Source organism: Haliotis rufescens, unplaced genomic scaffold (genome assembly GCF_023055435.1).
Source record: "Haliotis rufescens isolate VD_foot unplaced genomic scaffold, xgHalRufe1.0.p SCAF_19, whole genome shotgun sequence".
Lineage (NCBI taxonomy): Eukaryota > Metazoa > Mollusca > Gastropoda > Lepetellida > Haliotidae > Haliotis > Haliotis rufescens.
In genome coordinates this window covers 14,593,562-14,620,273 of record NW_025963879.1, presented here as the reverse complement: position 1 = coordinate 14,620,273, position 26,712 = coordinate 14,593,562, and the positions used below count along the sequence as shown (strand labels likewise).

At 38.9% G+C, this 26,712-nt stretch overlaps 2 protein-coding genes across 2 annotated transcripts in view; one reads left to right on the top strand and one right to left on the bottom strand.

Annotated features, from left to right (window-relative positions):
- The window catches only part of LOC124148273 (techylectin-5B-like), a 43,218-nt gene extending 29,288 nt beyond the window's left edge, over nt 1-13,930 (top strand). The window contains exon 2 of the mRNA XM_046519280.2: nt 7,339-13,930. Within this exon, the coding sequence (XP_046375236.1) occupies nt 7,339-7,967 (629 nt within the window). The 3' untranslated portion in view covers nt 7,968-13,930. The remainder of the gene's footprint in view (nt 1-7,338) is intronic.
- LOC124148272 (protein disulfide-isomerase TMX3-like) overlaps nt 1-26,712 on the bottom strand; it is a 146,646-nt gene that overhangs the window by 83,842 nt on the left and 36,092 nt on the right. The gene's annotated exons all lie outside the window — the stretch shown is intronic.

Below are 26,712 nucleotides of genomic sequence, written 5' to 3'. Positions count from 1 at the left end.
GCATACTTTCGTTGTGCAGTGGCCAAACCAAAAGAAAAGTCATTAGACTTCATTGAATATGGACCAGCATATCAGATTGAGTTGGCAATGCAACCAACAACACGTGTAAGTTTTCAAATATAATGAGCATTGCTAAGATGTGCAGAAAGTACCGTGGCATTTTACCAGGGTTTTTGAATAAAGTTTAGAGTTGGCCATGGCATCAAGACAATATAAATCCTATCAAATCTGTAGTTTGGTGAGTTCAAAATTACACTGAGTTCTAATTTTTCAAATAACATTTTAAATAAATTTGTACAATATTCAGCAAATGAGGGAGGTGTCAGCAAAATAACATAGTCCTAAGACAGAGACAGAGACACACAATAAGACAGCTTGCTGGGCAAATATCTGTTGGTTAACCACCAAACTTCTAATGGTTTGAAAGACCACAAGAATGTCACATGTTTCCATCAGATTCAGATAAACATACCCATTTTACATTTTGACAATCTCCAATCAATAATATTTGCAAAATTTGAATGGAACGTGCTACGGGACAAATGTACCAGGCAGCTTCATGAAAAGTACCACCAAGACCTACTGTACAGAATGTAAATGACGGGACAGTCTCGTGGAGTTGTATCACTAGGGGGCAAGTACGCAGATTGTATCACATCAACACAAACCACTTAGGTTACAAAGGCCTATCAGTCACATCACCACATGTCCAGTTTATGATGTACCACCTGACTGGTCAGCTGATTGGTCAGTTGATAGAAGACCCTTCTATTATGACAAAGAATGAGGGACATTCTTCCAGTGACATGATATACAATCTCTAGTCCTGCTTCCAGCAACCCGTTCATCCAAACAATAGTTCTGTGATTTACAGTGTGTGGACAGCAGCACATAAAAGAAGGACAGGAAACCACTTAAAAATATCATAAACTGTCACCAAAAGTAAATTCTAAGTTGTGATACAGCATAGTGAATGAGTGAGTGAGTATGGTTTTATATCGTTTTTAGTAATATTCTTGCAAAGTCATGATAGGGATCGAACTCCAGAAACAACCTTCACACATGTGGGGAATCGAACCCAGGTCTTCGGTGTGAAGAGTGAATGCATTAACGACTAGGCTACCCCACTGCCTTTTAATACAGTAGGGGCGGTCGAGTAGCCTTGTGGTTAAAGAGTTCGCTCGTCACGCCGAAGACCCGGGTTAGATTCCCGACATGGGTACAATGTGTGTAGCCCATTTCTGGCGTCACCCGCCGTGATATTGCTGGAATATTGCTAAAAACGGCGTAAAACCATACTCACTCACTCACTCACTTTAATACAGTATAAATGACCAAACATTCAAAAGATTTCCAAAAGATTTCTTCATCAGTAATCAGTAAGTCAACCTTAAGAATATTAATGTATGTATTCCTCTAAAAGTAAATATTAACCCTTTAATACACCATAACTGACAAAAACAAAATTCTAAAAATACCATAAAGAAAGACCCCATCCAAAATCTGTAAATCAGTCTAAAGAATATTATTATATACCATGTTTACAAAACAGGAGCAAACTTGTATAAAATAGATATTCCAAATGCTTAATCCAGATGTATCTAAATCTGTATTTGCGGACATGGATATTTTTGGTAAAGTATAGGCAACCTACCATCCATCATCGAGGGATGAGGATGAGTGGTACCGATCTGTCTGGGTATATGCTGCTGACACTGTTATCACAGCGCCGGAATGTTTTACCGTATGCTGTATGATGACTGTATGAAGGAGGCCAGGCTCACCTCTTGACAGACAGATCCAAACCAGTACAGTGACTGTAACACCTCAGTGATATGGATTTTATTGTTTTATTGTTTATGTGCATAGCACTTAGAGACCATCCATTTGATACTTTAGAGGGGGAGTGGTAGGGGTCATCCAGTAACACCCCCCCCCCCCCCCCCCCCCCCGAATATTTGCCCTCAGGTTCTACAGCAAGAAATGTTTGCTGGACTTGTTGGACGTTGGAAAGAAAAGATGTCTGCTCCTTTCATAGAACAAAACTGCATGTTGTATAGCAATGACCAGAAACATATGTCTGTATTTCTTTCCACATCACTGACATGCCATGCTGTTATACCATTCAATTGAGTGAGTGAGTGAGTTGGGTTTAACGCTGCTTTTAACAGTATTCCAGTAATATCGCAGCATGTCAGCTTAATGTGGGAGGAAAGCCCGAAGTTATGCAGGTCTCAGATGTTTACCACTTCGGTGAAACCCACGTGCACGGGTATGGTGCTGACAAACCTAGAAACATAAATGGGGTGAACTGGGATTCGAAACCACAATCATAGGTTTCTGGCGTACCCAAGGGACGAATTGCAGCGCCTTAGACAACTGGGCCACCCGTGCCCCCCTAATGCCATTCAAAGCAGCATTAAACCCAATTCACTCACTCACTCAACATTCCTCGCACCAGTTTCAGTAACTTCAATAATGCAGCCATCTTGTGTTTTCTAGTTTGTTTTGGTATGTGGTGTTCTATATTTAGAATGTATTCAAAATCAAATTCATACTGAACACTTAACTAAAGCATCTCATAATGGCAACCATGCCCTGTGAGTTCAGATACTGCCACATCAACTGTGACTTTTTATTCTCAACATTTTCTTGAATTCCTAAACATTTACACTGAAACACTGCATATTGAATTCTGACCTTGAATCTGGTATGTCATGTGGCTAGGCAAGATTTCCCACGTGGTCATAAATATATTGCATCGTGTCCAAGATATAATGACTACCAGTTGCAAAAAAAACTGAATAAAAACCCAGAGCACTTACTGAAATTATGTACAGACCGTACAGTATGTACAGTATGACATGCAACTGAATTAGCGGCAATTCAAAGATCAGTCTCAAACCACAAATAATATACTACTCACAAGAATCGTTTGACAGGCATTTCTTACAAGTCGATTGATGACAAAGTGCACCAAAGTTTATGAATAACGACAATGCAATTGTTGCTTGAAAACAGTATAAGGATCTATACTGAAACACTATTACAGTATAATAAGGAGTTGTTATCAATAAAGTTTGTCTACTTTTTTACTCAAAAGAAGTTAAAGAAGTCATAAGACTGAAGTGAATCTGTCATGGCCATGATAAACATTGTTCCATACAAAACACGACCAATAATATTAAACGTCCATGCCACAGAGTAACCTGTCTAGATCGGATCATCCGACAAAACACATTCCATTGGGTGCAATAGGTATAATAGCAGTGAAAAATGAATATGATAACCCTGCCACACACAAAATACAAAAGACACACGATATAAACTCTATTAATAAAACTCTTCAGTCGAATGAATGTTTATGGCAGACTTTTTTAAAAATATTGAACTGGAACCACCAACACCACAGACTCTCATCTACATAAACCCAGAGAAAACAGTGCAGAACCCTTCTCCAAACTGTAGTCTTCAGCATCGGCCATATTTACTGGTTCCACGATATGAGGTTTTTTCGAAGGCCACCTGTTTGTCTATGATAGGCTCTTAACCTTGCACTGATGTTTTATGGATATTTGATCCCCCAGACAGAAACACATGGAGAAAGGAGGGAACAGCCTTGCAGACATTCATGCAAATCTACTCAAATGAAGCCTTGGGTGTACGAGATTACACGTAGACACACTTAAAGATCATGTCGACTGGGCTTTTTGTGTAGCTACAACTACATGATCTCGCACTGACAGCGATTCAAATGAATAGCTGGTTAAGTGTGTGCCTTGTCAAATTGGAAAATCTTTTTCACAATACGATATGAAAAGAAAAAGATTAAAGAGAAAAGAGTTGTTTAAAAAGGAGAATCAAATGTATTTTGGGAAGCGTGAAATCACTGAATTATTGTGGCAGTGGTATCCAATGAGCCACTTAAATAGGGCCAGTCTCCGTTACATACCCCAGAGCATATATTTCATAAAACATTACCCTCATTGCATTCTCATCCTCTTCTCAGCACTAGCAGCCTATACTCATCCCCTTCTCAGCTCTAGCAGCCTATACACATCCCTTTCTCAGCTCTAGCAGCCTACACACATCCCCTTCTCAGCTCTAGCAGCCTATACTCATCCCCTTCTCAGCTCTAGCAGCCTATACTCATCCCCTTCTCAGCTCTAGCAGCCTATACTCATCCCCTTCTCAGCTCTAGCAGCCTATACTCATCCCCTTCTCAGCTCTAGCAGCCTATACTCAACTTTATTTCAGGGCTGTATGTCAGTGCTGCAGGGTGTATGTTACATGGTGTGTGCTCCTTGAATCACATGTAGGTCGAGACCTAGTTACTAGTGCCCATGTGAGACTGAGATGGTGATGGTATGTAATCATGGTAACGATTAACAGCTGCATTGATAGACATTAAATAAAGTGAGGTTTGACTGACTTGAATAAAAACTTTCTAGGCTAGCAACTTGTCCAGGTTCATTCTCTATGAGTGAGTGAGTGAGTGAGTGAGTGAGTGAGTGAGTGAGTGAGTGAGTGAGTGAGTGAGTGAGTGAGTGTTTAAGGAGCATACATTTAGACGTTTTCAAATGATACACTTGGAAGCAAAAACACACTGAACATTCAGTCTCCATTCTATTCATTCTGAGCTACTCCCATCACCTCGGTTGCAAGAATTTCTCCTCAATGTGGGTTTTCTTTCAAAATAAAATGCTTCAAATGAAGAGACATTGCCTTTTGAACCAGTTAAATGCTGTATCCAATTGCAGAGCATGTTTATTTTGTCAAAGTGATAATTATTGCTGGTAGCTGTTATAACAAATGTCAGAACGATGCAAGTTGCTATGACAACAGCGCTAACAATATGAACAATGTTCAACAATACCAAGAAGAATGGCAGGAATTGTTGTCAAGTTGAAAAACCACCAGTGACCTGCCATCCCAGGGATGGTGATGTATTTGTACCTAGCTGGAGCGCTGAGCTGTTTACATAACTCTTTCAGAGGAAGCCATGACAAGTTAAAGAAGACATGATCTTGTTTGCCAAAGAGTTATCAACACTTACATGGTTGCAGATATATTTAACCAAAAAGTAAATACTTAATATACTGAACATTTAAGTTAGGGATCATGAATATTTTTTAGATATGTTTTTGAAGTGAAGACTGAGCACACAATTTCATAAAAATATGAACAAATATATTCAAGGTATTTTTTTGGTTCAGTATGCAAAAGAGTCGAAATCATTTGCTTGTTACAATCAACACATTCACTGCACTGGCATCAGACTATATTAACTCAAACATTCATTGCATACGACAAATGAATAATGAGTTATATCCTACAAAATTATGCAAAACATACTTTACAGACTTTAGTCAAATTCATTTTTTTCTGAACACTAACTCGTGACAGAGCATGAAATATGTACTTTACTAAGAAGAAAGTAAATATTAAAACAACTTGTACTGGAAAAGCCAACAAAGAAAAAATGATCAAAGGTGTTCATAAGAGTACTGAACATGTAATTGCCTAAATCTAGTTGACTCATGCTTAGTCTCTGAAAATATATAGTGAGTGAGTGAGTATGGTTTTACGCCGCTTTGAGCAATATTCCAGCAATATCACGGCGGGGGACACCAGAAATGGGCTTCACACATTGTAACCATGTCGGGAATCTTCGGCGTGACGAGTGAACGCTTTAACCACTAGGCTACCCGACCGCCCTGAAAATATATAACAAGCAACTAAATTTAAATTGAAAAGGTGCCCCAGATGAGAGTTCCTGAACCTGTGGAAAATCTAGACTTGCTTCAGTTAGTATATACCAGTAGCATTACAGTAAGGGCTGTAATATGGTTCAAGGGTTGTGAGACAGACTAAAATGTGAGGGCAGTGAGAAGTTTAAGCTTTGATTTTGATTTGAATTTCCTGGCTATTCTGTCAGTAGTAAAAAAACAACAGAAAATTTAACAACTTTTGAAATAGTTTAAATATGGCCATTATTTATTTCAGTGAACTTTTACACTATAAAAAATCAGCCATCAAAGCAATATAAGTATTTGTGAAATTATATCATAAATATTCAACCTGTCTTTTTTCATAAACTGTTTGATCTTACCTAAGTTTACATATTCTGAATTTTAATAAAACAGGTTGCATAGCAATTTTTTGTTCTCATATCTAGACAAGTTGATTTTTCAACTGTCTTAAAATTTTCAAACAAGTACTACTCACATAAATATTTTACACCATCCATCAACATTTAATTCTAATGAAAACAATAGAAACATAAATGAAACAATGAGCTTAACAATTAGTCGTGTGTGTTTACAAACCAAGCACATACGTCCCATCACAAGGAAATAACAAAACATAGTGTTCTTTGAACCCACCAAATGGTAACAGCCACAACCTCACCTGTGTAAATAGGCTGAAGAAAAATTCAAACTACCTGTCTGGCTGTCGACATAGCTTACTATGAGAAGATATCTATTTCCCCTGTTTTGTGATTGGGGTGTGATACTTGCTTATGTACATCTGAGATTATGCATTTCCTCGCTATCATGGTATTTATATATACCCAGCACATGACAGTCATTTGGGAGTTGGGGGTTGAGGGTTTATGAGAAACATGTCAGACAGTACATACACAAAGTATCCTTTGAAATGTCAACAATTTACAAGTACATGATAATATATTGTTAAAGGTGGGTTGATCTCCAGAATTCAGACAAGGACAGCCTCTATCTGTTACCATTAATCCTCTGTGTCTGGTTTCACATGGGGCACTAATCAGACAGTCTGACCTTTTGCCCAACAATGGCGTTTTGCAGAATTTTGTTTTCATCTTCCAATGTTGGTGGCCGGAAAAAGAATACACTAAAAATTATCTTCAAATGAATATTTTCCCACCTAACAACACTGCAACCAGATATGTCATATCAAAAGCCTTTGAGGTAATAACTCTTATCAGTCTACAATATTTCTAACTTTTTTTTTCTTTTTTTCATGTCAGCGGATCTGTAAACCAAACAAATATAACAATCGCCTTTGAGGAAATATATTTTATTGTTGACAAAAGAAGAAGAAATGTTAATAATTACTGTAGAACCACAACATCCTACCCATAAGGCCAATATACATACTAAGGCTAAATAATATATCCATATTCTAATTGATTGATATGAACTATCACTCTGTAAATATCGCTGTATTTCAACAAAAATACAACCCATACCAGCCCATATGTTTAGAAAATTTGAAAATATCAAAATCAGAAGGTACATTTTCAATAGAATTCTATGAAGCAAATTAAAAACTAATGACATGTTTATCTATTTTCAGACTGTGCCACTGTGTATGCTCAGGGTATCAAGAAGAGTGGTGTGTACTACATCAAGCCAACCTGTGCAGCGTGCCCGGTACCAGTCTGGTGTGATATGGACACGCCCCCTGGTGGCTGGCTCGTCATACAGCGCCGCAAAGATGGCAGCACCTCCTTCAACCGCAACTGGCAGCAGTACAAGCAAGGCTTCGGAGATGTTTCTCAGGAACACTGGATGGGCAATGACAACCTCTTTCTCATCTCAAACCAAGACCATTACGAACTCAGAGTTGACTTATGGGACTTCGAAGGAAACCGTGTGTACGCCATCTATCGCACTTTCAAAATCGATGGTGAGAGGGACAAGTATCGGCTTCATATTCATAATCACGCCGGCAGTGTTAAAGACAGTCTGTACCGCCATAATCGCATGATGTTCAGTACATATGATCAGGACAATGACGCTCGTCATGAAGCTCACTGTGCCCGTGAGTGGGAGGGGGGATGGTGGTACAATAACTGCTGGTTTGCCCTTCTTAACGGACCCCACCATAATCAGTCGAATGTGCCATGGCGGGGCATGGCATGGAACCACTGGAAACGGGAACAGCTCGCTCGGACTGAGATGAAGATTCGCCCTTCAGACTGAGTTGATATTTGGGTCAAGGTCACTGTCAGCCTTTGCTTGCTCGAACTGTGATGTTTGGCCAACAGATTGAGTTGACCTTTGACTCAAGGTCGCTGTCATCCTTCACTTGCTTGGACCGAGATGAAGATCTGCCTTACAGAATGAGATGACCTTTAGTTCAAGGTCACTGTCATCCTTTGCTCGCTTGGTCTGAGATGAAGACTCACCCAATATTGAGTTGACCTTCAGCTGAAGGTCACTGTCATCCTTCTCAACACTGTGGAGTTCAGATTTCACTACATCAAGGCAGTGATCTCCAAAGTCTGACAATTGGACAGCTTCATTTCCAACATTTCCTCTCCTGGAGTCCAACAGTCCACAGACTTGTTCTAACCAAGATGCGGATATCACTACTGTGACTAAAACACTCGGGTTTCTCTACCACTCTGATCCTTCAAATACTATCTACTCAACAGCAAACTCAATGACTGTCTACTCAACCACAAACTCCAGCAAAAACCAGCAAAGACAAAGACTCCATGGACATGAATCTGTCCAAACAAGAACCCAAGCAACATTGATACATCCCTTCTCACGTGGTATTCTACAAGTTATGGCTGCTGTATCCAGCTGCTGCAACTCTTGGAAAAGTGGTAATACATTCACAATCCAAGCTAATGTTTCATCAATCTCAGGCGAAACAAACTCCTATGGTGCTGACTCTCTACTTCTCATGGTAGCATTCATCAGGAACACTGGCCTTCATTATTTTTTACCTACACCAGAGGTGTCAGGGAACAACAGTCCAGGGTCCTGTCCCACAGAGCAATCTTATCGTATGCCTGTTACAATCATCTTAGCGCTAAGATTGTTTGTGGAACGGAGCCCAGCATGCATGAAGATTGTGCATGATAACCATCTTGCACAATCTCATTAAAATAAGAACTTTAACTCTGTTACGATAACTCGCTGTGTGAATCCTCCATAGGTAATCACATCAGGTTAACCCTTTGCAAACATTGACATCTCAATAACAAACAAAATCTGGGATTTCTTGAGACAATTAGAAATCAGCATCCTAAAATTAATTGGCTTCACTTCTTTGCCACGTCAATTTGGAAATATATATCTTATCGTAAGAAAACATATACAGGACACACACTAACCTTTGACAGTACACCCTTTTTGAGAGTTGAGTCCATGGCAGTTAGAAACGACAGGGTGTTTAAACTCTCCACAAGAACATGCCCATTAATGTTCAGTATTTTAGATACAGAAAATAGATATGCAGCTCGGAATCCTTTGTTTTCTTGTACCGAGAACGTAGAAGCTTCAATGCTGATTGGCTGATGAGAAAGTTCACCTGAAGATGAACTCCCACGGAAGGTCAAATCTTCACACACAGAGGTATCATATCAGAGTAAAAGATAATTATTTTCATTGCTTCAATTATTATTTTAAAATTTGGAGGCATCAATTTTACAAAATTAATTCATTTCTTTATTGAGCAATTCATTTCTCTATCTAGGTTTGTTTCCATAAATATCCCAGACCCCTGTAAAGATAAAATGGTTTGGTCCCTCTCTGTCAGTGGTTTGCCTGAAGTTCCCTTATACTTACCTATGTCTGTGATGATTATGACTTTTGTCAAAGGTCATGCAAGGGTCAGTTTTATGCAATGAAGTTTTATATTTGTTTCCATCTTTACTTCTCTACCGGTGACCAGGAGAGTACAAACATGTTTAAATGCTACAAGACGTATAACAATTATAACAATGCATGGTGCAAGAAAGATGGAGAGAACAAAATAAAACACACACGGTTCATCTCACTGATGAGAGCTAACAAACACCCACGTCCCACAGCATTCAAATAAGAGAGACAGGATGTTTGAGTTTTTTTAACTTGCTAGACTTCTGAAAATGGTTGGCTGATAACTTTGAAAGATAAGAGATCTCACAAAAAGTGTACAGAGGAATTGGCTTTTGTCTTATCGCATTTAGTTACATGTACACGTTCATGGGAACAACTATGAAGGTTTGTCACTCTCTTGTTGAAACAAACCTGATTCTGGCAAGACTGGATGAATAATCTAAGTATCATTGACCCTTTTACATTTATATTTAGGAGAGGTTTTTTAATTCAACTGATGCAAACTTACACCAAAAAAATATTGCACTTAAAACAGGTTAAACTGCAAGACAATTGGATGCAATATGTTAATCGACAAAACAAATTTATCTAACACTGCACACATGGGAACAGATTCAGATAAGTATTTGAAGAAAAAAAATAATTTCTAAAATGTTATTTTTTTATTTGTTCATGATTTTTCAATGAAACCAAAAAATAGTGGCATAACAAACAAGACTGAACGGGAAAAAAAATCAGTTGTTTACATATTCAGTACTCAGTGTGCACTGGTCCCAGCTGATATCTCCCACAGGGATCCTCTCTTCTCTCCATGTTTCTTGGCACCAGTACATAGCTAGACTTGCTGTAAGTAGGCGCTTTATTTTATGAGTATTGGAGAGGTAACATATTGCTTACATCATATCACTATTTGCTCAAAGCTTGGTTTTTGAGTTCCAGTTTCATAGACTGTCTCCTGTTCCACAAAGCAATCTTAGCACTACGACTAGTAAAGTAATGTCAAAGTATACAAGTCAAGATCATCTTTGTGCTAAGACTGATTTGTGAAACAGGGCATATTATTGCATTATAAGAAGCATACTTGAAGTGAATGCTTCAGCTGTGATATAACAGAAGTCTGTTCACTGGTTGGCTTGTTTCCCTGTGTAATTGTCTGTGTACAGAGGCAAGGTCTGTGGTTGGAGCACACAGATTTTCTATAACCTGCATACCTTACAAGAGACTATATTTGAGATATAAAAATTGTAGCGTATGTGAATATATTACCCATATGGTCCAAGGCAGGTGATGATTAAGTGTCATTAAGTGATGACATCACACATTCTCAATGTAGCATTGTATGAAGAATGTTCACTTTCCAATGCAGCTCTCAATAGGAGAGCTACAGCTTATTGTGAAGCGGATAATACATGTATTTTAAGTGTATAATACAGATTTTAAAACATGATGTGATGTGAAACTTCAAAACAGAATCTCTACTTATAATCATCCTATAAATCAAAGACAATATTTTTTTCCATTGAGGAATAAGGAGTTAGCTATTGTGAGTATATTTTACAAACCCAAGGTCAGAATTCTAGTAAGATCCCTACTTCCCATGAAGACAAATCACAGATTATGTTTTCAACTGAGTGAGAAGAAAAGTAAGCTTTCTTGTCCCTCTGATTGACATGTGCTACATGCATGGCATTAGATCCGATATTTGTCATGGAGATGTCCCATTTATATACAATACTCTCATGTATACAGCCACTTTAATGGCTCACAAGGTGGTCTGAGCATTAGTCAAAGCACTCTGATGGCTGTGTGAATATGACTCACATATCAAATGGATTGAGCGTATCAACTGATCATCCGTGGAGCAGGTATCAAACATACCAAGTCCTGTTCAGCTTTGGCCCACTTGAAATCTTAGCAATCTTAGCACTATGACTGTCATAAGTCATAGTGCTAAGATCAATGAGCAAGTGGACCGTGTAGAAACAAATCACTGCTTAGGCTACTGCAACTCCTGTACTTAGACTTTCAATAGACCTATGGTAGACACACAATAGACTTCTGGTAGACACACAATAGACCTCTGGTAGACACAATAGACCTCTGGTAGACACACTATAGACCTCTGGTAGACACACAATAGACCTCTGGTAGACACACAATAGACCTCTGGTAGACACACAATAGACCTCTGGTAGACACAATAGACTTTTGGTAGACACACAATAGACTTCTGGTAGACACAATAGACCTCTGGTAGACACACAATAGACCTCTGGTAGACACACAATAGACCTCTGGTAGACACACAATAGACTTCTGGTAGACACACAATAGACCTCTGGTAGACACACAATAGACATCTGGTAGACACACAATAGACCTCTGGTAGACACACAATAGACTTCTAGTAGACACACAATAGACCTCTGGTAGACACACAATAGACTTCTGGTAGACACACAATAGACTTCTGGTAGACACACAATAGACATCTGGTAGACACACAATAGACTTCTGGTAGACACACAATAGACTTCTGGTAGACACAATAGACTTCTGGTAGACACACAATAGACATCTGGTAGACACACAATAGACTTCTGGTAGACATACAATAGACTTCTGGTAGAAACACAATAGACTTCTAGTAGACACACAATAGACCTCTGGTAGACACACAATAGACCTCTGGTAGACACACAATAGACTTCTGGTAGACACAATAGACATCTGGTAGACACACAATAGACTTCTGGTAGACATACAATAGACTTCTGGTAGAAACACAATAGACCTCTGGTAGACACACAATAGACTTCTGGTAGACGCACAATAGACCTCTGGTAGACACACAATATACCTCTGGTAGACACACAATAGACCTCTGATAGACACACAATAGACTTCTGGTAGACATACAATAGACTAGATTATAGTCACTGCAGGATGAGCTGTTTGTGTCACAGGTGACCTGAGGCCTGATCCAAAAAGTGATCTTAGTGCTAAGGTGATCAGAACTCCCATTCTTTAACCTAGACTTAAGACAGACGTAGTACTAAGACTGCTCTGTGGAACAGGAACAGGGCCTCATTTTCACAAAAGGATCCTAGTGTTAAGATTGTCTTAAGTCTCTTAAACATAAGGGATTCATGACAAATATGGCACCAAGATGGCTTTATGTGATGAGGACCTGATATCTCCAAAGGAGAGTATGCAACTCCTGACTTCTCCCATTGGACGATTGATAGGATTGACATATACTTGCCAGTATACATATATGTAGCTAGTTAACATAGCTAGTTTCTACCACCTTACACTCAGGTCAGTACCTTCCCAGGAAATAGTGTATTCATTCAATTTGGATTTCAAATTCTCAGAAATATATTTCTGTTTTTCTAAGTCAGTTCTGAGATAAACTTTAATTTCTTCCACCTTAATTTTTTTACACTTGGTAAATTCAATTTAAAAAACTATGCATCAAAATGAGCATTTCTGATTAAATGCAAGGTTTTATACTTACCTGACGCTACACCTATAGCATTGTGTAGCACTGTGTAGCGTCAGGTAAGGTAAAACATCATTGTTTTGATGGAACGTATAGGTTTGAATGAGGAACATTTTTGTTCAACTTCCAGTGTGTTATACCAATCAGTGGCTGACAACCAATAAACTAATACTGTACTCCTTTTCCTGATACTGCAACATGGATCCAGTATAACATGGCTTTAATAGGATGCTACCACTACTGTAACCAAAGAGTGACTCTTGAGAATGGACCATTACTTGTAGTTTTCATGAATATATATATTTAGATTTCCAAAATATGCTTTTACTAGTAAATCTCAAACAGAGTAATTAAACAGTTCATTTGCAATTTTTTGAAACTTTAAACATTAATTTGATTTGAAAGGTAATGACCTTTTGGGTAAAAGATCATGACACGATATTTTCAAGAAATGGTTATTTATATTCTTTCAAATGTACAAACCATTTCACATTCAAGAATCATATCAACTCAAAGTGTAAAATATGCCAGTTCATTCATAGACTGTTTTTTATTTTCAGATTTCTTATCATAAACATGTTGTTTTACTGTTGACAAGATAAAAATTTATTTAACATTTGTTCGCAGTTTGTGTTCTGACAATACTAAAACTTTGTATTTACAAACAAATTTTTGAAACTTACAGGTGCTATGACAAGGATTTCTAACTCACGTATGTATATATCTGGTGCTATTTGTTTGAGAATGACCTCACTGGAAGGTCCTCCACTGTTCAAGTTATGTAGGAATGTAGGTATTTTGTAGTTAATAAAATCTACCAAACGCTTCTTTGGCTTTGTTTTATTCAACAACAATGTTTTGTTATTTTAACCACTTAGTTCCACTTAAGTCTTTCACAGATGGAGACATGGGTGGCCCAGTCGTCTAAACTCTGAAGAGTCCCATATGCCAGGAACCTATGATCGTGGTTTTGAATCATGGTTTGTCCTGAACATTTCAGCACCATACCATACCTGTCTTGTGGGTTTTACCAAAGTGGCAAATGTATCACTTCTGGCTTTCCTCCAACATTAAGCTGACACACCGTGACATAACTGTTAAAAGCAGTGTTAAACCCAACTCACTCACTCTTTCATAGGCATCTAGAAGTTGGTTGAACATGAAGCATGAGAGTGAATTTAATGCCGATGGGTATCTCTATTTGTTGTTGAACAGGGTTTTTAACGCGAAAATCTAAAGCAATCCAGTTGTATGACTTTTGAGAAAAAATGTTAAAGAAAAGGAAAATCTTGTGAAAAGGGCCTTTTTTAGCAGGTAAGGAGCAAATAGCCATATAAGACTATCAGATTTCTTCTGTTTTCCAACATGTTTGTGAAGCCAGTCCCATTGGTCTTGTAGGTTATCATATAATGTCCATATACTTTGGTCGACAGTCTAGGTTACTTTTCTGATCTGTAAACCAATTCTTTAAGAAATATTGCCACCTCTGTAATGTGATCCATATTCACACAAATATAGACGGCCTCCGTGGTCTAGTGCATAGAGTGTCTGCCCAGAGAGTGGAGGGTTGGTGGTTTGATCCCCGGCTGCATTACAAGGGCTAAAACAAGGACTGGTCGGCTCAGAGTCAGTATACTGTCTTACTGGGGTATCCGTGTTACACTATGGTATCTTAATGGGCTATTAAACCAGCATAAGTCAGGACCAGTTCAGATAGCCACACGCACATGCATGAATGAATGTCACCCTATAAGTGCAAAAATCTTGAACATGACGTAAATCCTCACCTCACCTCAACTCACCCAAATATAAACTATAAGAACATGATCCAACTAATCTCCAAAGCTATTCAATGGAGTAATTTTTTTTAACTTTTAGAGCTCTTAAGTAATTGTAGCTGCTTATTTAGGGGACGCAGGATGAACTTATTAATTAATCTTATCACAATAAATGTCACTATGTGCGAAATGAATATACCTGTATTTGACACATCATTCCGAGATCCTCGCCTTGAGTAATGAGGAGGATGCAATTAAAAAAGACAGACTATTGGGAAGACCGAGCATATTGGTTTCAAGTGGGATAATTACAACTTGTCAAGTGACTCTCTGTGATATTACATGAATTACCCCATTGCCATGTCCATTCAAATAGGAGATTATATTCTTGAGAAGCACATAAATATTTCAACTAAACAACAAATTAATTGATTTTCTTATCATTTCTTACATGTCAGAGAGAAGACATTTTATATTTGTCATTCTGATCAAGTCCATTCTTGCCATGCCATCTTGTGGAAGACCAGTGCATTAATTACAGCCCTCGACCACTTTCAATTGACATTTTGTGTGTGGAACACAACAGAGGCAAAATGTCCTCAGTCATTCGCAGGGTAAAATGATTAAAAGCAGCAACATCTGATGCCTTTGCATCCCAATATTACAGCATCACATCTGCACCATACATAAGATGATGCCATGCTCACAAAAACACAAGCAAGCCACACGTATCAGTAAGTGACACATACACACTGAAAGCATGGTGTTGCCACAATGGCTGCAATGTGAAGAACAAGTGAAGCTTCACATAAAGACTCCACTATATATAATCCCTATGTCCATCTTACAGTTTCTAATGTAACTGATTTTGAACTGTGGTAACCAACACCCTGGACAAGACATCGCCATGAGGCTCAAGTAATGAGGTTGTTTAGCAAGTAAAGAGGTTGCTGAGCAAGTGATGAGGTTGTTAAGCAAGTAATGAGGTTGTTCAGGTAGTAATGAGGTTGTTTAGCAAGTAAAGAGGTTGTTTAGCAAGTAAAGAGGTTGCTGAGCAAGTAATGAGGTTGTTTAGCAAGTAATGAGGTTGTTCAGGTAGTAATGAGGTTGCTGTGCAAGTAATGAGGTTGTTTAGCAAGTAAAGAGGTTGCTGAGCAAGTAATGAGGTTGTTTAGCAAGTAATGAGGTTGTTCAGCAAGTAATGAGGTTGCTGAGCATGTAATGAGGTTGTTCAGCAAGTAATGAGGTTGTTCAGCAAGTAATGAGGTTGCTGTGCAAGTAATGAGGTTGTTCAGCAAGTAATGAGGTTGCTATGCAAGTAATGAGGTTGCTGTGCAAGTAATGAGGTTGTTCAGCAAGTAATGAGGGTGTTCAGCAAGTAATGAGGTTGTTCAGCAAGTAATGAGGTTGATTTGCAAGTAATGAGATTGTGTCATAAGTAAAGCGGTTGCTTTGCAAGTAATGAGGTTGCTGTGCAAGTTATAAGGTTGTTCAGCAAGTAATGAGGTTGCTGTGCAAGTAATGAGGTTGTTCAGCAAGTAATGAGGTTGCTATGCAAGTAATGAGGTTGTTCAGCAAGTAATAAGGTTGCTATGCAAGTAATGAGGTTGTTCAGCAAGTAACGAGGTTGCTATGCAAGTAATGAGGTTGTTCAGCAAGCAATTAGGTTGATGTGCAAGTAATGAGGTTGCTGAGCAAGAAATGAGGTTGCTATGAAAGTAATGAGGTTGTTCAGCAAGTAATGAGGTTGCTATGCAAGTAATGAGGTTGTTGTGCAAGTAAATAGGTTGCTGAGCAAGCAATGAGGTTGTGGAGCATGTATTAAATGCATCATTAAATGGTGTGCTGCAAGAGGCAGCATACTTGCATATTTCTGAATGTTGAATCATTAAGTATGCATTGCAGGAGTGAAGCTATGTGAACAAAATCTACAGATAATAATTTTTTCAGTTTCACGATAAAATTGTGTTTACATTACATGCATTTTTACAGGGTTTTACTGGATGCCAAATATTGGCTGTTTGCATGTTACATATGACTGACATGCCTATTCTGGTAAGAAATACACACAAAGGTCCAACATTGAAAAACTCCATCTCTAATAGGCTGAAGGCCTCCAAGCATGTGCAATGATATTACATTAGTGAAAATATTTTAAATGAGGCGATGCTCGTCACCCGTGTGGAACCCCTACATTCATGACGTGGACCCCAAATATTATTACTGAGCGTGAAATCCCATATGTATGTTAATTTACGTTCAAGTGTGGGAGTTACGGAGGTCCCAGCTTTGTCGCTTTGCAGTTATTTCAGCAGTGAGTAACTGAGGGAGTAGAGTTTTAATCTATTAACCATATTTCACGTAATAAGCGCCCCCCTCTAATTAGCGCCCACGGCGATATTTGCCAATATATTGGCTAGTGAACTATCCCAATTAGCACCCTTCCAATTGATCAATGTACACAAGACTTATTTATTTGTGTATAATACCCACTTGTGTGTAATATGCACCCTTAATTATAGGCAATTAGTGAGTGAGTGAGTGAGTTGGGTTTAACGCCGTTTTTAACAGTATTCCAGTTATATCACAGCATTTTAGCTTAATGTGGGAGGAAAGCCCGAAGTGATGCAGGTCTCAGAGGTTTACCACTTTGGTGAAACACACGAGCACGGGCATGGTGCTGACAAACCTAGAAACATTATCGGGGCAAAACCAGGATTTCGAACCCACAATCATAGGTTTCTGGCGTGCCCAAGGGATGCAACTCTGCACAGCGAATTGCGGCGCCTTAGACGACTGGGCCACCAATTAAATTCTGGAAAAATATATCTGTCGTGTATAGTACACACAGACTTTTCTTTTTTATCATTGCAGGCTGTCAGCATAAACAACAAAATTTACAATCTTTCAGCTCTTTCACCAAAATTATATTCTAATAAGAGCCCCCTATTTCTAATTTTGAGAGCGCCCTGGGTGCTTATTACATCGAATATGGTACATTAATGTGATTACTGGTTTCACACAACTTGTACATAGGGATTTGAACATGGAACTTCACAAGGTGAGTGAACACAGAGCCCATGGTGTACAAGCCCATTGAGCTCCTTATTTCCTGTACTCTCTCTAGGACACATGTAAACCCATCGTATATATACTACAGTCCATCCTGCACTTTTAACAGAGGCAGCATTTACAGTTTCCCACATGCTGAAAAACCAAAACAATTTTCCACTAATTAGAATAAAAGAATATTGAGCTGGACAATGACAACAAAATTCAACCGACCCAAGTGACTGGTTACGCAAAAAAGAAAAATCTATCGGAAAACAAATCGTGGCCTAATGATACAGTGAAATCTGTCCGAACTGGATCTTTTCTATTTTATGGTTGCAGTATTTCTAGATTAACTTATCATCCAATTATGTCTGTATCACTTCATACACTCCAGATTCTAGATTTCATCCGGAACACAAAACATCAATTCATCATGTTACGGTCACTCTCTAATCCAGATCCAAGTGTGAAACCTGATCCATCAGAAGCCCTTGTTAAATCGGCCACATGAGAAGAAAAAGAACATTTCAACCATGCTTTTGGGCCAACTGATTCAATTCAGACACTGTTTACAACATAATTGGTGCTACTGAGAATGGTCTCAAAAGAAACACAATTTGATGACAGAATAAACATGTCACCTAAAACTACAAGGGACATTCTTCACCCTTCTGGTAGACACATGGATGAGGTGAGGTGAGATGAGGTGAATGTCCCGGGTTTTTTTGCGGGTGTAAGTGTGGTAGGGTGAGTGGGTGTGGGTGTGGCTGCTTGTACTAGTCCAGACGAATGTCAGTTTTATAGTGCTACCCCACTGAGATACCATGACGTAGTTTAACATAAATACCCCAGAGTAGACTGACTCAGAGCTGACCAGTCCTTGTTTTAGCCCTTTAAATGCCAAGCGCCAAGCAGGTACCATAATTTAACATGTTTTGGTATGACGTTGCCCGGGATCCAACCACCGATTTTCCCCTCTCCAGGGAGACGGTCTATCCACCAGACCACAACGGGGTTGGTATGAAACACAGACTATTCATGTCTTAATAGTTATTATTAACTGCTACATTGATATCCATCCAAAATATTGAGATAGAAGGTAAAAACTAGGGTTTAGCATTAATTAACCAAACCTGCCAAACGGCCATTTGACCTGATCCCAGATTTTCAACTTCAGCAACACTGCCAGTGATAAAACACTCCAGGAATATGTCAAGATCAGTTCATGACATTCACTACCCTAAATATTTTATTCACTGTATGTTTGCATCTTAAGAACACATTATCAGCACGATCAGCGACAGATGATAGAGTGGTTTCACACCTCATGAACATCGGTGAGAGAGAAAGGATGGTGATGGGTGCAAAAAACCAGATTGACCACATTTCACAGTAGACATAGACGGTAGACAGAGAGGCATGTCAGAGCGGCCTCTCCTACCACAGTGCTGCAATAGACACATACAACTACACAGTGATGACACTGAGCCCCTAAATTCACACTTATATAACACAGATTGGTGCGGAGGAGGATGCAGTATTGCACCAAGTGCAGCTGTGTTTGGCTCGTTGGGCAGCGGACTTCCTCAGATTTAAATGTCAATGCCCTAAAGGTGTGAGCTAATTGTTCTGTGAGGTGCACATTTTCTGCACACCGTAAAACATCTAATAAACTTATATTACATAATATTATATTAAATTATATTTTCTCTTACATTGTAGGTAGTTGATGGGAACAGGTTCGGCTGGGATATATGGGTCGGTAAAAAAATGTTTGTTATAGCTCACCTGGGAGAAAAAATTATTTCTGAAATTTGCAAAGTGATTCAACATTTGTGATAGTTGTAGTCTGATTTCTTTTGTAATTTCTTCATATACGGATATGCTCTTTCCAAAGTATCTCAAATGTGGTATAAAAGTTTAATTTTGAGCAGTCTTTTTATCCTTCTTGTTAAGTTTCAAACCTCAGATTAAGGAATTAACTTTTTTACATTTTTTTGTTACTATTTCAATCCTAAAACACTACTTTTAAGAGATCACTAAATATTTTTTTCTGAAAAGAAATGTTAATTATATTTAAAACAAACAATCATTTAGATTTGGACAAAAATATGCAACCCATGAACGATACCAACCATTTAATATTTGAGAAGATGTTGGGGGTGGGGGAAGTGGGCGTCTCTGGGAGGTTGGTGGGTGCATGGGTGGGATTTGAGAGAATATGTTTTCAGTCAGCATTCAAGACATACATTTTTACTCCAAAAACTTATGAAGCGAAAAAAAATTGTTTATCTCACACAAGACAAAAAATTTCAGATCATCCAGTTTGTCCAGTGAATGATTTATTTTGTTTCAGAAAACCCGAGGACAAAATATTTCTACTGAGTGAGGACGGTAGGTCAGCAGACGGCCCTGTAACATGTGGAATCAGGCAGACTGAGCGCCGCAGTTGCAACAGTCAGCTACCAAGTTACAGTTTATTCCTGCACACACTCTCGCTACATGCACATTTCCCTGACCCAAGAATGTCCATGTCTTTACACAAAGCCTGTGATCACCTTCTTCACCCAGAAAAAAGTGAAAAACATTTCAGGTATTTACACAAAGAACATCGCCCTTCAAGGAGGTTGGCTGTTCACTAGGGTCGTCCAGCTCATCTTCCAAGGAGGTCTTTTTCATCTAATTTCACACTGGTATTGTGCAAGATTGGGTTTGTGAGGTGCAGCCATTGTTGTGTGCAGGATGTCAGAGTTGAAAATCATCATCATCATCATCATCATCATACATGTCTATGTCATTTGTCCATTTTTCATTGTTTCCATCGTCTATATCATCATTTTCATCATCATTTTAATATTCATTGTCTGTATTGTTTATCATTTTTATTTTGCAAAACTAAGTCACTTCATCTTCCCTGTTATCAACGTCTTCATTGTTATTTATTGTCTCGTAGGATCACCGTCATTAACACTGTTTTCATCAATGTCTATGTCATTATTAATGTATCTGCAGCCAAATGACAGTCACTTCTCCTACTGTTGCAGTCACTTGTGCGAGTTGGGTACACACACTTATTTGGTTAAATATGAGTAACGGCATGCCGGGGATGATGCACTGCATGAAATATGCAAGAACTGGGTAAAGCTTGACAAACATACGTCTGTGTCATTCCGCCCTTGTTGCATCACACTGACTGGTCCCTCCCTGCACACACACTCCGCACTCCCCGCACTCCCGCAGACAAGTGCAGGTTATCCTCTCCCTCCAACCCACTATACATGCTATAACATCTTCAAGCATTTAGAAGCTGTAGCATCAATGAGGTTGGTTGGTTGGTTTGTTGTTTAAGCAATATTCCAGCTAGATGACGATGGTCTGTAAATAATCGAGTCTGGACCAGACAATCCAGTGATTGATATCATGAGCATCGATCCATGCAATTGGGATCGATGACATGCATCAACCAAGTCAGCGAGCCTGACCACCCGATCCAGTTACCGTTAGTCGCCTCTTACGACAAACATAGTCGCCTTTTACGGCAGGCATGGGTTGCTGAAGACGTATTCTATCCCAGATATTCACGGGTCCATCACTGAGGACAGAGTTGACATCATAATGTCTTTACTCTTTCAAAGCTATATTTCAGTACAGGTGCTTGTACATTTATCAAGCAAATCACTTTATAACTTCACAATAAAAGAATAAAGAATCTGTAATCCATAAGCCTGGACTCTCGCTTCATCTCACAATATGACACACATGACTTGTGCAGATGGACCAGATCAGGCTATGCTCAGGTCCTTATCCTCATTAAACTTTAAGTTTGAAACAATTATAAACACATTTTATTTACTTTCTTCAAAGTCACGTTCAAGATTGTTGCACTTATATAGCTCTGTGTGTGTGCGTGTGCGTGTGCGTGTGCGTGTGCGTGTTCGTGTGTGCCCACTCAGATACAGCATATTGACTCCGAGCCAACCAGTCCTAGTTTTAGCCCCTTCATGCCAAGTGCCACGCAGGGTAACAACACAAGTTCAACAACAAGTGCCGCAATTGGCTGCACAGAGTTACGTCCCTTGGACACGCCAGAAACCTATGATTGTGGGGTCGAATCCCGGTTTGCCCCGATTATGTTTCTTGGTTTGTCAGCACCATACCCGTGCTCGTGGGTTTCACCGAAGTGGTAAACGTCTGAGACCTGCATCTCTTCAGGCTTTCCTCCCACATTAAGCTGACACGCCGTGATATAACTGAAATACTGTTAAAAGCGGCGTTAAACCCAACTCACTCAATTACTATTTCATAATTCGGATGTTTTTAGACAACGCACATTTTGAAACAGTTATTATTTTGGCAGTTGTGAATCTTAAATAATCTCAATTGCTTGAACATAGTGAAACTTGGCTCAAAATCCTTGAGATTCATTTTGAATTATCACATTTGAGATAATAAGAACAAATATATTTGACATGTTATTCATTATCTATTCATCATCACGTTATTAATATTTACAAAAACATCTGAGCGAAGTCTTTCATTCAATTTCATTTACAGTAGACTTAAAAGTATGATATCTTTAAGACATGTAATTAGCGTCGTTCAAATTACTTTGGAAAATATCGGCATTACTCAATCCATTATCGTCCCCGAATTACTGGCCCTGTGACTATACAGTTAGAATTGGTCTTCTTGTCGGAAGAGACTGGGTGGTCAGGCTTGCTGACTTGGTTGATGCATGTCATCGTATCCCAAGTGCATAGATTATTGTTCATGATGTCAAGCACTGGATTGTCTGGTCCAGACTCCATTATTTACAGACCACCATCATATAGCTGGAATATTGCTGAATGTGGTGTTAAACAACAAACAAACAAACCTAATTACTGCTTCCTTCATATTCAAGAGCTGCTTCTGGACATGCAGTGACTTTAAATTCCCTTTTTCTTTGGTTGGTACAACAATGCATTAACCTGAATGCCAGTTCCACAACAATACATCATCCAATATATGAGTAGTGAGTGAGTGCCCAATATTACAGCCATACGAGACCTGGGGACACACCAGTTCTTCCCGTCAGATTTAGTGGTGTTCGAATGACCTACAAACTTGCTCACACTGTAAACTGGCTTTATACCACTATACAATATTTGAATTATTCTTGAACATCTTAAAGTTAATAAAAAAGTTTAGTAAATTCACAGTTTTTCTTTACAGAGGAAACTTCCTTCAGAGTTTTATCTTTTAGGAGATAATAATAAGTTTTCAGACTTATGGAATTTGAATATTCAAAGCCCAAACATTTCATTGGGAATCAAAGGTGTAAGCCAGGGTTCTAAAATGTTAAAATACTCGATGACAGCCATTGTAACAAACATACGATATGAGTAAGTTTCTCTACTTCATGAACTGTCACAGTTGTTAGACATACATGACGTCACTCTGGAATGCTATGTCATGACACAATAGATGACATCACATGCTTCTATGATTCCTGAACCAACCTAGTTAGCTGAAAGCTAAAAAAGAAATCAAAGTTATTCTACATAAAACTTAATCAACGTGGTATCAATTTCGCCAAGCTGAATGGCACATTTGTTCAAATTTTGGGTTGAGAAAACAAAGACACTCATCAAAAAAGTATTTAAATGAAGTGAAAAGATTTCTGGGACCCAATCACATTCAGTAACATTTTTCAACCAATCAGATTGCAGCATAGACTCCCATTCATTCCAATGTCTGTTTAACGGAGGGCAAATGAGAGGTGTGTCAACTCATTCTACACAATGACATGTCATACTTCAAGTTTTTAGATATGACATATCCTAATTTAAAGAATAGTAAATGTTGACGCCAGAGAATTATCAGTTCGGATCATCTATCGAAACCATCCCCATTGGGTGTAAAAGGTAAAATAGTGGTGAAAATAATAGGAACGGATCGCTCCAAATCAGTGTTGACACCTGGTGTTGCAAGAAGGGGAAGCATGTCCTGCTCTGCCAAAACAATTATTTGTTTGTTGCCCATAACTGCACAACAGAACTCCTGCCATATGTGGCCTGTAAACAATCAAGTCTTGACCCGACAATTTAGTGATAGTGGAAGAGACAATCCATTTGGTTGGTTGGTTTGTTGTTTAACGCCGCACTCAGCAATATTCCAGCTAGATGACGGCAGTCTGTGAATAATCAAGTCTGGGCTAGACAATCCAGTGATTAATATCATGAGCATCGATCCATGCAATCGGGATCGATGACATGCATCAACCAAGTCAATGAGCCTGACCACCCGATCCAGTTTGTTGCCTCTTACAACAAGCATAGTCACCTTTTTATGGCATGCATGGGTTGCTGAAGACCTATTCTACCCCGGATCTTCGCAGGGCCATCAGCACAATAGCTCATTTACTGTCCTTGTTGAAACTAAAAACGATTTGTTCATTTTGAATTACGTCTCCTATGTACGAGTGCAGAGATTCTTTTGCTTAACACTCAAGAAATGTTTTAATGTCTCAGCCCAAAACATTTCTTATGTAGCTGACTCAGTGTCTAATTTTTTTTATTTGCCAGAACACAGTTCATGTATTTTTGGTGTTCCAATTACGCGCTTGTGCATAATGGACACATACATATGCATGGCAGAAAACCCTGTACCTCTAAGATAGGACACGTGTCATATTTTAGCAATAATGCCAAGTTAGCAAAAAGCTAGGACATGGTACATCACACAGAGTCAATGTTTCACTCAAAAATTCAAAACATCAATATTAATTTCTCCTTCTGACTGTTATCTCAAATTTTACAAAAGTTATGACTTTAAAACATGCAGAAATAAACATCTAAGCCAAACATACAACAAACAAAATTGCATTTAAAAACTGTCCACAGCCTCTCTGGTAAAACCATGTCTTGGCAACCTGTTGCAGTTTACCATGTTTTCATCAACATCATAAATTGTGCAGTTGTTCATCATAAATTCGGTATTTGTTTGAAAACAGTTGACTAACAGATGTGCAGTCTAAGCAGATCTTGAAAGCAAATGAAAGAGTGGTTGGTGTTTTTATGACAAAGCAAATTCTCTCAAGTTTCCCTCCTACACTGAACTTTCCCCTCACACATCGCTTTCTTTTATAACATCGTTAAGCCATAATAAAAACAGTAGCCAAACAAAACTTACTGGCAAAACAGTCATGCATGACTTCAAGCCGTTTATGTAAACTTGCCTCTAACAAGGTCAACAAAACATAACGGTGCTTTGGGCATGTCCCTGGCAATTCTTGTTGGCTTGAATACAACGAAAGAGCTGCCAAGCAGAACAAGGTCCTAACAATGTTAGTAGGTCATCAATAAAGTGCAATTTTAACAACATTTAAACCAGTCTAAATGCTTGTGACAAAAAGCAGGACACTGAACAGCAGCCATTACAGTTTTTCAAGAGAGTGCTGCAGGCATTTCTCCGATGGTAACTGATGACGTCTGCCAGAAGGACAAAAGCAGCCATTAGTTTTTAAAGGAAACACCAGGGGCATATTTTGGACAGAAATAGAACAATTTCTTCAGAACAACATTGACAGGGGAACATAAGACCTTGAATGCAGAAGTGGGTGAGTGGAGGTTGTGTAACTGCTCCCAGCTATACATGGCTTTATCACAGTTGAAGCATCAAACCTGAACCAGACAAGCCCATGGCTGATAGCTTGATAAACACCTTATCATTATAGAATGGCCATACAATACACTGGGTAATCGAGGATGTGGTACATGAGACACTGTTGACAGTTTATTGACAGTACCATCTCATGGGATATTGACACTTGACAGTACCATTTCATGGGATACTGACAGTACCATCTCATGGGATATTGACAGAACCAGTTAAACCAGGATATTGACAGTACCATCTCATGGGATATTGACAGTACCATCTCATGGGATACCCACAGTACCATCTCATGGGATAAAGACAGTACCAACTCATAGGATATAGACAGTACCATCTTATGGGATATAGACAGTACCAACTAATGGGATAAAGACAGTACCAACTCATTGGAATACAGACAGTACAATCTCATGGGATATTGACAGAACCAGTTGAACCAGGATATTGACAGTACCATCTTATGGGATACCGACAGTACCATCTCAAGGGATAAAGACAGTAGACAGAGCCATCTCATGGGATAAAGACAGTACCATCTCATGGGATATTGACAGCACCATCTCATGGGATAAGACAGTACCATCTCATAGGATATTGACAGTACCATCTCATGGGATAAAGACAGTACCATCTCATGGGATATTGACAGAACCAGTTGAACCAGGATATAGACAGATCCATCTCATGGGATATTGACAGTACCATCTCATGGGATAAAGACAGTACCAACTCATAGGATATAGACAGTATCATCACATTGGATATTGACAGCACCATCTCATGGGATATAGACAGTACCATCTCATGGGATATTGACAGCACCATCTCATGGGATAAGACAGTACCATCTCATAGGATATTGACAGTACCATCTCATGGGATAAAGACAGTACCATCTCATGGGATAAAGACAGTACCAACTCATAGGATATAGACAGTATCATCACATTGGATATTGACAGCACCATCTCATGGGATATAGACAGTATCATCTCATGGGAATATAGACAGTACCATCTCATGGGATATAGACAGTATCATCTCATGGGATACTAAAAGTACCATCTCATGGGATATAGACAGTATCATCTCAATGGATATTGACAGTACCAGCTCA